This window comes from Fundulus heteroclitus, chromosome 24 (assembly GCF_011125445.2).
Source record: "Fundulus heteroclitus isolate FHET01 chromosome 24, MU-UCD_Fhet_4.1, whole genome shotgun sequence".
NCBI classification, from domain to species: Eukaryota; Metazoa; Chordata; class Actinopteri; order Cyprinodontiformes; family Fundulidae; genus Fundulus; species Fundulus heteroclitus.
The window spans coordinates 3,299,817-3,316,163 of record NC_046384.1 but is presented as its reverse complement, the minus strand read 5'-3'; the positions used below and the strand labels follow the sequence as shown (position 1 = coordinate 3,316,163).

Below are 16,347 nucleotides of genomic sequence, written 5' to 3'. Positions count from 1 at the left end.
GCAATCCCTCATAATGACAAGTTAGACATCAGCAGTTTCAGTCATGTGTTGATCACATACTGATGAAACCACAACATCCTCATTAGTTCTGACTGAGGCATATATTTTGTTTGGGATTAGCCCAAGTTTAGTGACAAGTCAGGCGGTTATGTTTCTTTTTTATGAGTCAGGATGTCTGCATGTGATTCTTCAGTTGGACTTATAAGAAGACTTTTCCTCTCAGGCTAAAAACAAAGCCCACAAAGATGGAAGATCAGAAGGAGAAGCAGGAAATCGGAGCCAACCCTTCAGCCTGCAGTAGCGAACCTGCAGCCACAGGGTAAGAAAGCTTAATCTAAACTAAACTTACCAGTAGTCGGAACTTGTTGAACAAACACATTTCCTTTACATTTGATGTACTGACTGAGTTTAAAGATGATCAAGCTAAACGGGTCAGATAGATTTAATTAACTTTGTCTTGATGTTACTTATATAGAATTATGTACCCTGTTTTTATATTTTTAATCATTTCTACTGTTCTTCAGTAAGAGCACCTGACACTTCCTCATTCTTTGAAACTGGTTATTCACACTGCAAAAACCAACCTAAAAATAAGTTAAATGTTCTTAAAATTTGGGTTTTTGTCCTTGATTTGAGTAGGTAAATAATATTATCTGCCAATGGAATGAGTATTTTGACCCCTAAAATAAGATAATTAGATATAATGCACTTGAAATAAGATGATGGAGATGAATTGTTCCTATTTAAGTGCAAAAATCTTATTCCATTGGCAGATAATCTTATTTACCTGCTCAAATCAAGGACAGATACACTAATTTTAAGAAATTTTTTCTTATTTTTAGTTTTGTTTTTGCAGTGCTTACATTTAACTTCCTCATTCTTTGAAACTGGTTATTCAGAACCTCTCTATGGTTTTTGAGAACCGCCCTGTGATTAAACTAATCTCAATAACATGTTTGTGTTTTAGAGCTCAGAACCTCACAGAGCAAGGGAAGTATCCAGGGTCCAGCGGCCTGTCAATGAAGAGTAGCTGGTCCAAAGGACTACATCAAGACTTCAGTAATACACCTGGAACGTTTGACCAAAAGTAAGACATGAAAAAGAAACTGATTTAAAAAAAGTACAAGATGAGTACAATTGCAATGAAAGTGAAAGTTCCTCTCAATCCATTGTTGATGCTCAGTTGTGGGTGAAGGAATTCAGTGGGGTGGCACCCATCTCAGAAGTCATTGAGCCATGTAGTCCCCAGACAGGTTAATGACAGTTCCTTTAAAATGTAAAATTAGACTGCAAACAGCATCACAATTAGCTGGAAATATTAGACTAGCTTTTTTTTTTACAGTGTTCAAATATGGCTCTTAATTACTGTTACCATATTTTTGGGACCATAAGACTCACCGGATTTTAAGACGCTTAAATCTTCTTCCCAAGTGTGTAATATCACTCCTCCACATCCACAGCTCTCTATCCGTCTGTCAGGAGGACAGAGTAGCTGGACTACACTGCCCTGTTTCTAACATGAGGCCAAAATAAACTTTATATTTAATTAACTTACTAGGTTTATTGTTGCTAGCGCGTACTCCAGGCTGCCTTACATGAATGCACTTCTAGTTTAGACATTACAGTCAGGCAGTCTGGTAGACAGCTCAGGGGTCCTCAGGTAGAGACACAGTGTACCGTAATGCTCCTAATATCCATTTAGCTGAGTGGCTTCGTTGCTAACCAAAGTCGTACTTACACATTTTAACAGATTTTTGAGCACATTGTTGCTCATAAAATCAGTCAGTAAACACAACGGTGATCATAGAGAAGGTGCACCATACATGTTTGAGAACATTTAAGGATTTTAAGTGTGCCTTAACGGTACTTTTTTTGGTTAGGTTCTTACCCTAAAGCTGATTTACATATCTTTAGTGTTTTAATACATTCAACGTAGATTCTTCACACCATAAAAATTCCCAAACATTAAGGCTGCAGCTATCAAATGTCAATCTAGTAATGACCCAAATTGTGAATATACTACGTTTTCCCCTGTGAACCATTACACGTTTTTGGAGAAACTGAGTTGTAGCCGGTGTTTGTAAGATCTTCCACTTCAATCTACACTAAGGACTGCGTGAACTGTGCATGGTCCCCAAGGACAGATAGTTCTTTCATGGGAAGTCCAGTTCAGGTCAGCCAGTGCCAAACCTGCCTTTGTTCTCTGGAAAATGCCATTTCGGCTCCATGGTGCCAGGCAGCGCATAGAGTTAGCATGTGCTTCCTATGCATACCTGGGTTGTCCTCAGGTTCTCCAGCTTCCTCCCAAAGTCTGGAAACATGACTGTTATGATTTTGTGTGCGTGGTTGTTTGTCCTGTATATATCTGTGACGTACTGGAGCTACACCTGTCGGAGGTGTAGCTCCAACGATTGCTGGAGATACACACCAGCCCCCTGCCCCCCTCTTTCACCCACACCCATTTAGATTTTTTGCAACAGTATGTATGTTAAGTGCTTCTTAAATATCTTTCATCAGATCAGTGGTTAATGGGACCTGAATAATGGCATCCTTGTGTTTCAGAGGTCTGGAGCCCTGGCAGAGGCCAGAATCTTCAGTAGCCACCTCTATATCTATAAAGAGCAATTGGTCCAAAGGCTTACATCAAGACTTGAGTAATACACCTGGAAATCCAAACTCAAAGTAAGACCACATTTGTGGATTTGTTCTTGATATTAAATGATTCCTCCCTTTGATATGATTTTTCTTTTTGGCATCAATGCTTTTTACCTCTGTATAGTTAAAGTATCTACTACAGTATTGGTCTGGAACCCCGGGGGTCACCAGACACTATGTGGGGGGCGTGAGATGATCCAAATGATGGTCAAAAATTTCCGACTTTATAATGTCAAAGATATACTTGTTTTAACATCTCACATGTATGCCTTTAATAATGGAAATTAAGATTTTTCTTGAAAATTTCAAACCTTTTGACATCAGAAAACATTTGTTTGTTTGTTTTTGTGGAAATGTATTACTCTGTGGTTAATAATTAACTTATTATAATCTATGATGACTTTAGTACAATTCTTTGGGGGAAATAACAAGAATGCCGTCATATTATTAGGTGTCCTAGAATACAGAACATTATGAAAATAAAGCTGTATGAGAGAAATAAGTGATACTATGAATCAGTATTACACAAATAATTTGATTCTGATTTGCTAAAAAGATTTAGTATTTCCTTAATTGTGAAACCGATACCAAAGTATAACTTTACAAGATGCTCAACATTCCTCATTTAAAAACAGGGGAGAAGAGTTTTCATAGAATTAATACTATATTGTCACAATTTTATGACTTCATTCTTGTAATTTCCAAAAAGACAGAAACTGTGATAGTTCAGGGTTGTTTAAAGTGGATGCAATGAAAAAATGTTATAATCAAACTGTAGCGATCAATGTTTAGTGAGTTGATTACACATTTTGTTGTATTTTATGATGATTTAAAAACAGTGTAATCTTACTTTGAGGTTATCAAGACAAGGTCACAATCTTTGAGTAAAAAAACAAAAAACGTTAACTTGTTATAAGCCCCCACAATTTCCCCCTGTTGTTTCCGTATTTTATAATGATTGTGAAATTTCTTCACAGAGGGAAAGAGAAGAAGGTTGTTTGTGTAGCGGAGCAGCCGTCCTGCTGTGCTTTGTGTCAGGATGACCTTAGGGATCCAGTCTCTACCAGCTGTGGACACTGGCTCTGTAGACAATGCTTCACCTCATATTGTGATCAGTCTGCATCATCTGGACCCTTTTCCTGCCCTCAGTGTGGAGAAAGATCCATTAGCAGAGCTGAACTGCAAACAGCCAATAGGAACAGCTCTGTTGAAGGTATGGCATTTTTTTAACCTGTTGTTTAAATACAGACATATTGTTGTGTCAAACAGAATGAAAATTCAAGATTATTATGAAGATCATTCAGCAATAAATACCACCTCAAATGCTTTGGCTACAACATTCAGTTCTGCTCCTTCACATGTCCTTTTTTCTCTAATCAATAGGTTTAGATTTCTGACGTTTACTGCATAAAAGCCCCCCTTTTCTGTAGCATTTAAACTTTGTACAAAAAATTATTCTGAGCATTTTTTATGGAGATGAGTAACAGTTGATATGAGCTAGTAGCAAATTATTTGTATGTAATTATGTTAATTTGTGCAGAAAGAAAATGTTGTAACATATCTTATATATATTGTGAAATCCACACTAGAAGGACATTGAGCCATATCTGCACATGAAAATTGAAGGTTGAGTTATATTTTGTTGACATCTATAAATTTCTGTTGTGATCTTCTGTTGTACCACCCACATCTACAGTAGCTTACTTCATCAGTATGTTTAGAGAGTAAAGATAAATTAAAATGAGGAAAAATACAATATTTTTCAAACGTACAGGGAGTTATTGATATACTGCTTATAATCAAAGCTTACATACTAATTAAGGTCAAAATCATCTACTCTCACAAACCACCTGAAGGCCTCCTACGTGCAACTTGTGATTCATGGATAACCCATCCATCCAAATTCGTAGTCACACTAGGAGACATTAAAGGCAGATTGAACCTTCCGCAATGAGAAAAACATCACATTGCAGGCTCTGGGGAACTCCACTTTCAGACAAACTGAGCCAGAAAACCCGTTTTGAATCTTTTGAAGGATCTTTAGTGCAAATCAGATCCTGCTTCATCCTATGCCAACGCAAAAGATTGCATAAAACATTAATCTTGAGTCTGGAAAAAAATATTTTCATTCATCCACACAGAAGCAATTCAATAAAAAAAAATCATCACCACAGTATGACTGTCACAACAGAAATTAAAACCCAATCATGTCAGTTGGTGGGAAACAGTTGTTGTTTACAAACATCTTTATCTACAGGCCATTTTTGTTGCTTATGGTTAATGCAGAGAAAAGTCACAAATAAATCACAATCACAATTATGTTGAAATATCTAGAACTTTGATTTTTGCCAAAATTGTACACCCATAGTCTCTGAGCAAGACCCTCAGCCTCAGACCACTCCCCGGGCACCGCAATTGGTGCCCACTGCTCCTAAAAGGATGGGTCAGATGCAGAAGACAAATCCCGCTGGAATGTATAATTGCAATGGCAAAGATTATCTCTTCTTCTTCATTAAAGGTTCATATTTCCCAATTTGTTTTTCCCCCTTTTTAAATAATATTCTTAATAAGAAATTTGGAATGACCACTGAAGTGTATTGTGCCTGACTCATCTTTTGTGGCAGGGGATGGAGTTCCTCTCTGATGTTAGTTTATGCTCCATCACCCCGTCTTCTGCTTGGCTTCTGTGCCCATTCCAGTGTCTATCCTTCTAATGAAGAGCAGTTGTTGTAAAACAAGTATCTTTGCAAAATCAAGCCATTATATCATATTATCTTATTTAAAACATTGTCCATATTTCCATCTGCAGTGTAGCTTCAATTAGTCCAAACAGAATTGGTAGCAAGAACAAGGGAGATGTGCAGAGTTGTAGCAACTACAGAGGAATAAAGTCTATGAGTCATACAATTAAGTTATGGGAAAGATTATTGGAAGCTACACTGAGGTCTGAAGTGTGCTTCTGTGATTAGCAGTATGGTTTCACACCAACAAAAAGTACCATAGATGCAGTATTTGCTTTGAGGATGCTGATGGAGAAGAACAGAAAGGGTCAAGAGAAAGCATATGACTGGGTTCTCTTGCTTTTGTCACAGCTGTATGTCCCCACCATAAATCATAATATTGCAAAAGTCCCTGTTAAAGGGAAGATTTCTCTCCACTGTAGCTTCATGCATGCTCAGCATGAGGGATTGCTGCAAAGCCATCAACAATGCAGACGACTGTCCACTGTGGCTCTACGCTCTTTCAGGAGGAGTGAATGCTGCTTGGAGAGACTTGATGCAACCTGCTGGGTTTCCTTAGAGAGGAAACTTTCTCACCAACCTGGAGGATCTGATGGAGTCTGACTTTGGAAAGAGCCTTGAGATGACATGTGTTGTGAATTGGAGCTATATAAATAGAATTGAATTGAATTCAGTTGTGTCCTCTTTGGGGTCGCATTAAACTCTAGTAGTGAATAGTGTGGAAGAAATCCTTCAGCTAACAGGTCAATGGCCAGGCGGCAGAGATGATTTTTCACTGTGGCATTATTTGGGTTACACCATCTTTTGTTGACAATCACTACTAACACACCACCTTTGCTTTTGCCGCTTCTCTTCAAATCTCTGTCTGCTCTTATGGTTATCGATAGGACTGGACGATAATTCAATAACAATAATATCGATCAATAGACGAATATCAATGATAGAAAAAAAGGGTCAATAAAAAGTTCCATAGAATAACAGTTTTCCCTCCTTATGCATTCTAGCCATGTAGGTTAATATTAAAGTCATTACATTCTCGCAACCAATCACAAGGCAGACCCAGGAACTACAAGGGGAACCACCCCATCAAAGAGTTTAGAGAGCACGTGTTTTTCTGTTTAAAAGTTTGGTAAGGAGTTGGTTGAATAAAGGGTTGAGTTTTAATTCAGTTTTTGTGTGTTCTGTATCTAAACATAGGTTATTAAGCAACAGCATAAAATGTCCAGGGCTGCACTTAAAATACATGTTTAGAATTTGTTGATAATTATCAATATCGATCAATATGAGTTCTATTTTATCGATAGGCTTTCTTTCGTCCAGCCCAAGTTATTGATAAAAATAATAACCTGCGTTTGTCATTGTAACATACATTCTTCTGAAATGTGTGATCTGTATTCAACACATCTCTATTGTAGGGAGCTGTGGGCCACCACTGGGCAGTCCCTGGGGAACATTTTTAAGGGCTAAGGGTCTTGCTGTTTGCCACTCTCTACTCTGCTCCACTCTGCTAATTGGGCAGAGTGGGCAGATACACCTGTTTTTCTCAAAATAATCTCCACTCTTTCCATCTGTGATAATGCCTATTTATACCAGCCTCTCACAGCCAGTCTTTGCCAGATTATCTGCTAGTCTTGAGTGAGCAGCAGTCCAGCGGTCCTGTTTTTACCTAGTTTTTCACGTGTTGGATACCCTGTTTCACTTTGACCTTGCTGGACACCTCATCAGCTCTCTAACTCTGGACATGACCTTGAACTGTTTTTGACCATGATTCCCATCCTGCCCTCTGGGTCTGTCTGCCAGTTTTCCGCCTGCCTTCTCTGTGCATGACACCAGTTTTTCTCTTGGACCTGCTGTCTGTCAAAACTTATGAACCTCTGTCCATTTCTGGACTCTATTCAGTCAGCCTTATATGTTTGTGTTATTGTTTTAAAGAAATAAACCTTATAAGCACCATATTATGTCTGGTTGAATTATCGGATTCTCTGATTGCCTGGATTATTACAGGGCAGTCTGTGAGATTGGAACTGGGGAACTAACACTAGGTCACCATCTAATTTCGGAAGAGATTTGTTGGTGTTAAGGATATGATTTTGTAGCCCTGTCTTAGAGAAACATTTAATACTGAGTTCTCTGGCTGGTTCCTTCATAGCACTTGAATTTTATCCAATTTTACCCCAAAGATTCAATGTTTCCCATAATTATCAATTGAAGAGATCTTTTAAACTTACTTCTTCGCTCTCTCTTGCTCATCATCCATATTGAAAGTATTACTAAAGTTGGAATGAAGAAAAAATGACATTAAATTGAGTGTGTTGTGTGTTTCTTCAGACAGGTTGCTTTCTGTTCTATATGTCCTGTTTTTCTGTAGATGTTGAGCTGCAGGAAGTTTTAGATAGACATCGAAACAGTCTGAGGAGAACGTGTGAACGGGTGACTGAAGGAAGTGATGAACCAGGAAGTAGAACCCTCCTCAACAGGATCTACACTGATCTCTACATCACAGAGGGACAGAGTGAAGAGGTTAATACCCAACATGAGGTGTGGCAGCTGGGGACAGCTTCAAAGAGAAGAGCTCTACATGATAAGCCAATTAGGTGCCAAGACATTTTTAAACCTTTGCTTGACCAAGACATACTGATCAGAGTGGTTCTGACCAACGGCGTGGCTGGTGTTGGAAAAACCTTCTCAGTGCAGAAGTTCACTCTGGACTGGGCCGAGGGCTTGGAGAACCAAGATGTCCGTGTGGTGGTTCTGCTGTCGTTCAGGGAGCTGAACCTGATCAGAGGTGAGCAGCACAGTCTTCTCACGCTGCTCCATGTTTTCCATCCAACCCTCCAGAAGCTCCCAGCAGAGCAGCTGGCTCGCCACAAACTTCTCTTCATCTTTGACGGCCTGGATGAAAGCAGACTTTCTCTGGACTTCAGCCACAGTCGGCTGGTTTCTGACGTCACACAGAAGTCATCAGTCGACGTTCTGCTGACAAACCTCATCAAGGGGAACCTGCTTCCCTCGGCTCTGGTCTGGATCACCTCCAGACCTGCAGCGGCCAATCAGATCCCTCCTTCATGTGTTGCCAGGGTAACAGAGGTACGAGGCTTCAGCGACGCCCAGAAGGAGGAGTACTTCAGGAGGAGATTCAGTGATGAAGAGCTGTCCAGCAGAATCATCTCCCACATCAAGACCTCCAGGAGCCTCCACATCATGTGTGGAATCCCAGTCTTCTGCTGGATCACTGCTACGGTTCTGGAGAACATGTTGACCACAGAGCAGACAGGAGAGCTGCCTAAGACCATGACTGACATGTACTCTCACTTCCTGCTGGTCCAGACCAGGAGGAAGAAGAACAAGTACCATGGAGGACATGGGAGGAGTCCACAGGAGCTGATGGAGGCTGACAGGGAAGTTCTCCTGAAGCTGGGGAGGCTGGCGTTGGAACATCTGGAGAAAGGAAACATCATGTTCTACCAAGAAGACCTGCAGCAGTGTGGTCTGGATGTCACAGAGGCCTCAGTGTACTCAGGAGTTTGTACAGAGATCTTCAAGAGAGAGAGCGTGATCTTCCAGAAAGCAGTCTACTGCTTTGTTCATCTGAGCATTCAGGAGTTTCTGGCTGCAGTCTACATGTTCCACTGCTTCACCAGCAGGAACACACAGGTGATAGAGAGTTTTTTTGGAGATAAACAGAAACACTCACCTTTGAATTACTTTCTGAAAAGAGTAATTAATAAATCATTAACTAGTACAAATGGTCATCTGGATCTGTTTGTTCGCTTCCTTCATGGCCTCTCTGTGGAGTCCAACCAGAGACTCTTAGGAGGCCTGCTGGGTCAGACAGAGAGTAGTTCAGAATACATAAGGAAGGCTATAGAAAACCTGAAGAGGATAAACACTGATGATATCTCTCCTGATAGAAGCATCAACATATTTCCCTGTCTGATGGAGATGAACGACCACACAGTTTATCAGGAGATCCAAGAGTTCCTAAAGTCTAAGAACATGATACTGAAACAACTTTCGGAGATTAACTGCTCAGCTCTGGCCTACATGCTTCAGATGTCAGAGAAGGTTCTGGATGAGTTGGACGTGGAGAAGTACAACACGTCCAAAGGGGGGAAACTGAGACTGATTGCAGCTGTGAGGAACTGCAGAAAGGCTCGGTGAGTAAAGATCTGTTAACACACACACACAAATATATACATATATATATATATATATATATATATATATATATATATATATATATATATATATATATATATATATATATATATAATTTGCATAGTGCTTTTCTAAAAACTCAAAGTAACTTTACAAAACAGGACGTTAATCTTACATTAAAAGATATTTTAAAAAGGAGAGTTTTGAGATATAATGTGAATGTAGATAGGTCTGTACAGTGGAGGTTCTGGAGAACTGGGGTGATGTGATCACGGGTGTAGGTGAGCAGGCGAGCACCAGAGTTTTGTATGTGCTGGAGTTTATTGAGAATTCTGGATGATGAACCATAAAGAATACTGTTACAGTAATGAAGTCTAGAAGAAATGAAGACATGGATGAGAGTTTCAGCAGCAGAAAAGGGAAGTGTTGGGCGGAGACGATCAAAATGTTTTAGACGAAAAAGGGAGTTCTTGTGATGTGGTTAATGTGGTGTTCAAAGGTGAGATTGCTGTTCATGACTCCCAGGTTGCAGATGTAATTGGTAGGGGTCAAAGTGATATTGTCAATAGTAGAGTGAGTTCCAACATTAATGGATTTGGTGGAGATGTAGAGTTGCACATCATTGGCATAGCAGTGAAAGTGAAGACCATGACTACAGGTGATGGAACTGAGGGGTAGCATGTGCAGGATGAAGAGTAGAGGGCCAAGCACCGGACCCTGGGGAACGTCTTGTGAGAGAAGTGCAGTGGAAGAGGTGCAGTTATGGATGCTGTTGAATTATTGCCTGTTTGGGAGATATGACTGTAACCAGGAGAGGGTGATGCTGGTGATGTTGAGGGAGGATTCTAGGTGGGAGACAAGAATGGTGTGATTAATGGAGTCGAAGACTGCAGTGAGGTCTAAGAGGAGGAGAATGCTGAGATGACCAGAATCTGAGAAAAGGAGGAGATCATTGGTGTCTTTGAGGAAGGCAGTTTCTGACACAAGGAGAGTCTGTGGTTATAAGTCACAAGGTCAAGGGGGTTATCAGAGGACAGAGGTGGGGAGGAGGACATTATGGCGATGACAGCGGCTGAGAGGGCAGAAGGAGGGATAGATTGGAGGTTTCTGAAGGTTATTTTGTGTGTATCCTTGTGGTTGGGAATGGGGATGTTGATGTCTATAATAATTGCCAGGTGGTCTGAGATGTTAAGGCTGAGGCTTGAAACCTGTATTGATAGGCCGTAGGAGCAAACAAGATCCAGGGTGTGACCACAAGTGTGAGTTGGGAAGTTAATATGTTGTGTGAAATTAAGGCAAAGTTATGGTCTCTGTGATGGTCACAGTAGGCATTGTATTTAGTGCTGTATTCACCCAACTGACCTTTATTGGTAATATTTAATTTATCTGGAGTAGAAACATTTTTTTTCATCTCTGAGAGCCTCTTGAAAATTAACATTCTCAAATAGGGATGATGCTAACAAGTTAGTCAGATACATGCTGTTTCAATCGTTATGAGCAGATTTGATGACTCACCTTGATTGTGAGTCAGGAGGGATCATTTGACCTGAAAGGAACAGGAAAATTCAATCTTTGAAGCTGCTGTACAACTGATGAAAAATCCAATGGTTGACTGCATTCTTGGCAAAGCTCGGACACATAGGCAAATAATAGCTAATCTGTCAAATTGATCCTGCATGATACATATTAAACTAATGCAACAACAGTTGTTTGACTAGTCAAAATGCCTGAGTATCAGCAACATCACGGTGTATTCCACTGATTAGAATACCAGGTGGTGCACATTTGACTAGTTGTTAGCTTCCACAAGTCAAATGAGTTATTTGATTTCCAAAAAGGCTCTCAGTAATTTGATGTTTTTATTGTAGGAACTATTATGATAACACTTCAAAAGTGTGCAGATCTGACAGTGACTCAAGAGATTCATAGTTTCAACTCAAATACAGTAAAAGAGGAAACACAATGATCAGAATGTGACATCACTGTTTGCTCTTCAAATAATTTCAGCTTGTGTTCAGGAGACAAATATTTTGGTTTAATTAAACCTGACTTTATTTTTTTTATGTAATAACAGACTTGTTGAATGTGAGCTCTCAGAGGTTCACTGGGAAAGTTTGGCCTCAGTTCTGAAGTCCAACCAATGCTATCTGACTCACCTGGATCTGCGTGGGAACACATTACTGGGTCAATCTGGAATGCAGTCCTTGTGTGCTGGACTGGAAAGTCCAAACTGTAAATTAGAAGTTCTCAGGTCAGTTCATCCCGTTTTCTGTTTATCCAAGCAAGGCAGGTGTGGGTGGAGGGCTTAGAGTGCAGATCCCTGGTGGACATTCTCTCACAGTCTTTATAAACTGTTACATTCTTAACACTCTAATTATAACAGAGGATCACTTACATAGAAAGAGTCATATTTAATTATTTTCATTCCAGTTGAGCTTTTCTTGCATATTTAAAAAAAAATTTAACCTATGTCTGTAGGTCTAAGCTTGCGTGTTTATTTCTCCTTCAGACTAGAATGCTGCAGTTTGTCAAAGAACAGTGTTGCTGCTCTGGCGTCAGCTCTGAAGTCCAATCCCTCCCATCTGACAGAACTGGACCTGAGCAGGAACGAAGATCTGAAAGATGCTGGCGTGAAGGAGCTCTGTGGCTTCCTAGAGAGCCCACTGTGCATATTGAATACTGTGAGGTCAGAAAACATTTGTTAGCTTTAATCTGAGAACAAAATGATGAGACTGTTGTGATGAAATTGTGTTATTGCTAACATTATTTTTTATCAATAACCAAAGAAACGTTGTGCTCCGATGGCGCAGGGGTAATGAGAACTACCCACATACCTAAGTCATAAACACGGCTGACCCAGGCTTGATTCCGGCCTGAAGTCCTTACCCGCATGTCTCCCCCCTCTCTCAAACCCCCTTTCCTGTCAGCCTACATTGAAAAAATGACTCAGAATACCCATATAGAGCAAGGACTCTTCAGCCAAAGCTGAAGTGCGTCAGCAGTCGGCATAAGTGCTGTCCGAATAATTCCGTCACTAAGGAAGGAGAAAGGAAAAGTAGCCTGTATGCTTCCTCCCATGGCTAGTCCAGCTTTGGAACCCCATGACATCCCTTACCAGTACTTAGGAGCCTAAAAGTATCCCATAATCCTTTGACATATAAGCACAGCCCACCTCATAGAAATCAACAAAAACGTCCAGAGAGAAGAGAGCGCACACTCTGTAGTTCATTTTCGGAATACCGTAGGTCCGGATTTGACTCCCATCGTCCATGTGCGTCTGCATCATGTAGTGATGTCGGAATTAAAGGCTGTCCATATTCAGCACAGCAGTCCGAAACTCCTTTCCTTCCTACGGTAGAGTTCTTTCTACTGACCGGACGAAAGGTCAAGGAACAGGAGCTAGAAGCTATTATTAAGGGTATTTGGATGGAGCCTCAGACTTCTGTCCAGGATAGACGACTTGGTGCTCCCATTCTCCTCCCTTTGGTGATGCTACAATCTCCTGCTCCTTCTATTCCATCTCTCAATTGCATATAGATAGATATTCCATCTGATTTGGAGGCTTTAGTTTGATTGCCCATCAGGTATAAAATTAGGAGAATATTCAGAGCATTATTTGATTGTTTTAATATCTTACGGTACATTGGTTTGACTAAAACATAAGTTCTGGGGTGTGGCATGACAACCTGTCCAGGGTGTACCCTGGCTCTCATCCATTAACCACTACCGAAAGGTGTGGGCTTTAATCTTTCTCCAATGATAAATACATTTTGACACCGTAGAAAACAAAATAAAATAAATAACTGTTAATGCACCAGTCAGATAATTCAGGCAGATACAGTGGAAAGATTTACTAAAAATAAAACAAATAAAAAGTTACAGGTAAAAACCATGCAGGTATCTGGGTCAGTGCAGGTGGAGCTGCTCCACTGATTAGCAGAAGGGAGCAGAACAGACTGACAAACAGCCAGCCAGCCCAAAAAACAAAATGTCCTGGCAGTGAGCATGACACCGTCAGTAAATAACTGGGTAAAGTGAGATTGAACCCAATTTATAAAAGGAATAAAGGAATTTTCAGCTCCTTGAATCTACAAGTAACAGTCCATGTCATTGTGCAAGAATACGTTGCTTTGTTATCAGTAGCTATTAATGAGTATGTGTTTTATGTGAAACTGGAATAAATTAGTTGTGCAACATGTCTTTTTTAATGGAGTTGCAGTTTAAGAGCTTAAATCGGCACATCTTTACAGCAGCTTGTAATGGTTATTGTAAATGCTCTTAAACTTTTTGTGATTATTTGTCCTGAGTCCTGTTGGCTACATTCTTTATTCAGATTGAGATGGTGTAGTTTGTCAGAGATCAGCTGTGCTTCTCTGGTGCTGGCACTCAAATCCAACCCTTCCCACCTGATTGAACTGGACCTGAGCAGGAACTACAACCTGAAAGACGCTGGAGTGAGGGAGCTCTGTGGTTTCCTAGAGAGTCCACTCTGCAAAATAAAGACCCTGACGTAAGACACTGTGCTGTTCTTTGCTACTGAAATTAACGTGTTGAAATCTGTGTTGACAGTATAATTTAAATAGCTGATAAGAGTGATCCACTCTGAGGATCTTCATGACAAATTCCATTTTCATCTTACATTTGCTATTCTTTATTCAGATTGAACAGCTGCCATGTGTCAAAGGTCAGCTGTGTTTCTCTGGTCTCGGCTCTGAAGTCCAATCCATCCCATCTGACAGAACTGAACATCAGGTGGAATGACCTGCAAGACCCAGATGTTCAGCAGCTGCTGGATCTCGTGAAGAGCCCAGAGTACAAACTGGAGACTGTGAGGTCAGTAAAACATTAGATTCAGTCTAGACTGCACCCAGCACTGTCGGACTGAACGTTGTCACTATCAATGCGCAGATCCAGTGTTCATGTGTATGTTTGAATATGAGTGTTGTTGTCTTTGATTACAAATTTAGTTAAAGGCCTGTTCACTATCAGACCTGTAGAAACGTGAAATCATTCAAATAGAACCTGTCTGACAACATAAAGTCAGTCAAAGGGTCTCAAAAAGCGACACATAAGACCACCCTCTTACTTAAAGAAGCACAAGAACCGATAATAGATAACGTTAGTGAAATCTGTCGGTATGTGAAGGATACAAAGTCATTTCTAGGGTTTTGTGACTGTTGTGAAACATGGCAAAAGCCAGCAAATGGAGAGAACAAAGGACAGTGGGGAAATTACTTCAGGAGCACATCATTATTGAGATCACAAAAGAAAACAGAACAACATCTAAATCATGACAGCCCTCTCTGTAAGGTCACAGTTCACTACTCAGGAATAGGGCGAGGATAGAAAAAAATGGCCTCCATGGGAGAGATCCAAGGCCAGGACTAGTGATGACCAAAAATAACACAAAGGCCCATTTTATATTGGCTTTCTTCTCATATATCTGAGGACATTCTTTGTAATGGCAATCAAGTTCACGTCTAAAACCAACCTGCCACAAGGGTTGATCCGCAGCACTGAAATTCCTGCTGCTGTTTATAGATGTCCCATCACCGACTAACAACTGAAGAAGAGAACCTGGAGACACTAATTTGTCTTCTGTTCCTCCTCCTTCTCCCTGCAGGTGGCAGTGGTGACCTTCATAAAGGACAGAGAAGTCACAGTAGAGCCGGAGCTCTAGATTGCCTGTCTTACCCACATCTCTCTATCCCCAGTTCCTCTCTGATAAGTGTGAATAAAGGCCACTAGTACCACAAAATCTTTAAAAAAAAGTGGCAGGTGTCTATATTCATAAATGTCCACATACTGGACCTTATGTCCAGTTTTGCTTTGCAGTAATGCAGTTCCACAGCATTGTCTTTGTCTTTAATTAAATATGTGTTAAAATGGTTACTTATTATCAATGTTTTTTGGTTATAGTTGCTTATGAATCTTTCTTGTAGACATGTACACCTTATCAAAAATGGTTTTCAGTCTTTCATACTCAGGTTAACTACAGACTCCTCCAGCTCTTACTTTATGTAATCTGTAATAAAGAAATAACATATATTTTTTTACATATACATTTTTATAAAATACAACTTGCAGATCATTGTATCGTGCATTTAAAACTACAGAAATTATGAAAAAGCCTGTCAAACGAGTTACATTTATTTCCCTTTCAGGTGAATAAGCTAATTTTGAAATTAATCCCTGTAGGAATTCCGTGGAAAATATTTATTTTTGATAAGTTGTATTGTACACATTGTTATATGACTTTATGTTCTTTTGGCTGATTGTTTTAATGTATTTGTTCTTAAATGTTTTCTTCCCCCCCCCCATCCTAAATAAAATCGATCAAAATTTAACTTTTATCGTTTTCTGTTTTAATGCATTAAAGCTGTTGTTCAGAACATTACCCAAAGTTCCTTTTAAAATTTATAACATATATGTGGGATAATTTATAATTAGGAATTATCAAATTAAGGAAATGAAGAGTAGGGAGGGTAGGTTGCCATGGTTTCTGGTCCTTAATGATCTTTAGGTGGTTCTGCACTGAATTCTTCACTTGACAAACCTTCCTTTCTAAAGTTTGAAAGGTGGCGCATGTAAGACCATTTCCTCAAAACTCAATGATTAACATTACACATATCATTAGTAGCCATAGCAGCTAGGTATCGTAGTATGGGACAGAGGAGTAACAGAGATAACGGTAAGTAGCTAATCATTAAATGCATAATGTTATCTCATTGCTCAACAGTCAGAGCAACAAGGCACAAACGACAAATGCTGTATATCTGATTAGACAACACAA

At 39.9% G+C, this 16,347-nt stretch overlaps 1 protein-coding gene across 1 annotated transcript; it reads left to right on the top strand.

Annotated features, from left to right (window-relative positions):
* The first annotated feature begins 226 nt into the window (after window positions 1-226).
* LOC105921683 (NLR family CARD domain-containing protein 3) lies at window positions 227-15,872 on the top strand. The gene is made up of 10 exons (XM_036128286.1): window positions 227-319; window positions 968-1,087; window positions 2,563-2,682; window positions 3,633-3,868; window positions 7,765-9,553; window positions 11,629-11,805; window positions 12,064-12,240; window positions 13,888-14,064; window positions 14,214-14,387; window positions 15,178-15,872. The coding sequence occupies exons 1-10, from the start codon at window positions 246-248 to the stop codon at window positions 15,188-15,190; spliced, it is 3,057 nt and encodes a 1,018-aa protein (XP_035984179.1). The 5' UTR covers window positions 227-245; the 3' UTR covers window positions 15,191-15,872.
* The last annotated feature ends 475 nt before the right edge of the window (window positions 15,873-16,347 follow it).

What these genes read in the sequence shown, in the direction of transcription:
- LOC105921683 (XM_036128286.1), top strand. Translation starts at nt 246, where the DNA reads ATGGAAGATCAGAAGGAGAAGCAGGAAATCGGAGCCAACCCTTCAGCC. An exon ending in TAGGAACAGCTCTGTTGAAG is followed by an intron (nt 3,869 to 7,764) that starts GTATGGCATTTT and finishes GTTTTTCTGTAG; the next exon opens with ATGTTGAGCTGCAGGAAGTT. An exon ending in TGCATATTGAATACTGTGAG is followed by an intron (nt 12,241 to 13,887) that starts GTCAGAAAACAT and finishes TTCTTTATTCAG; the next exon opens with ATTGAGATGGTGTAGTTTGT.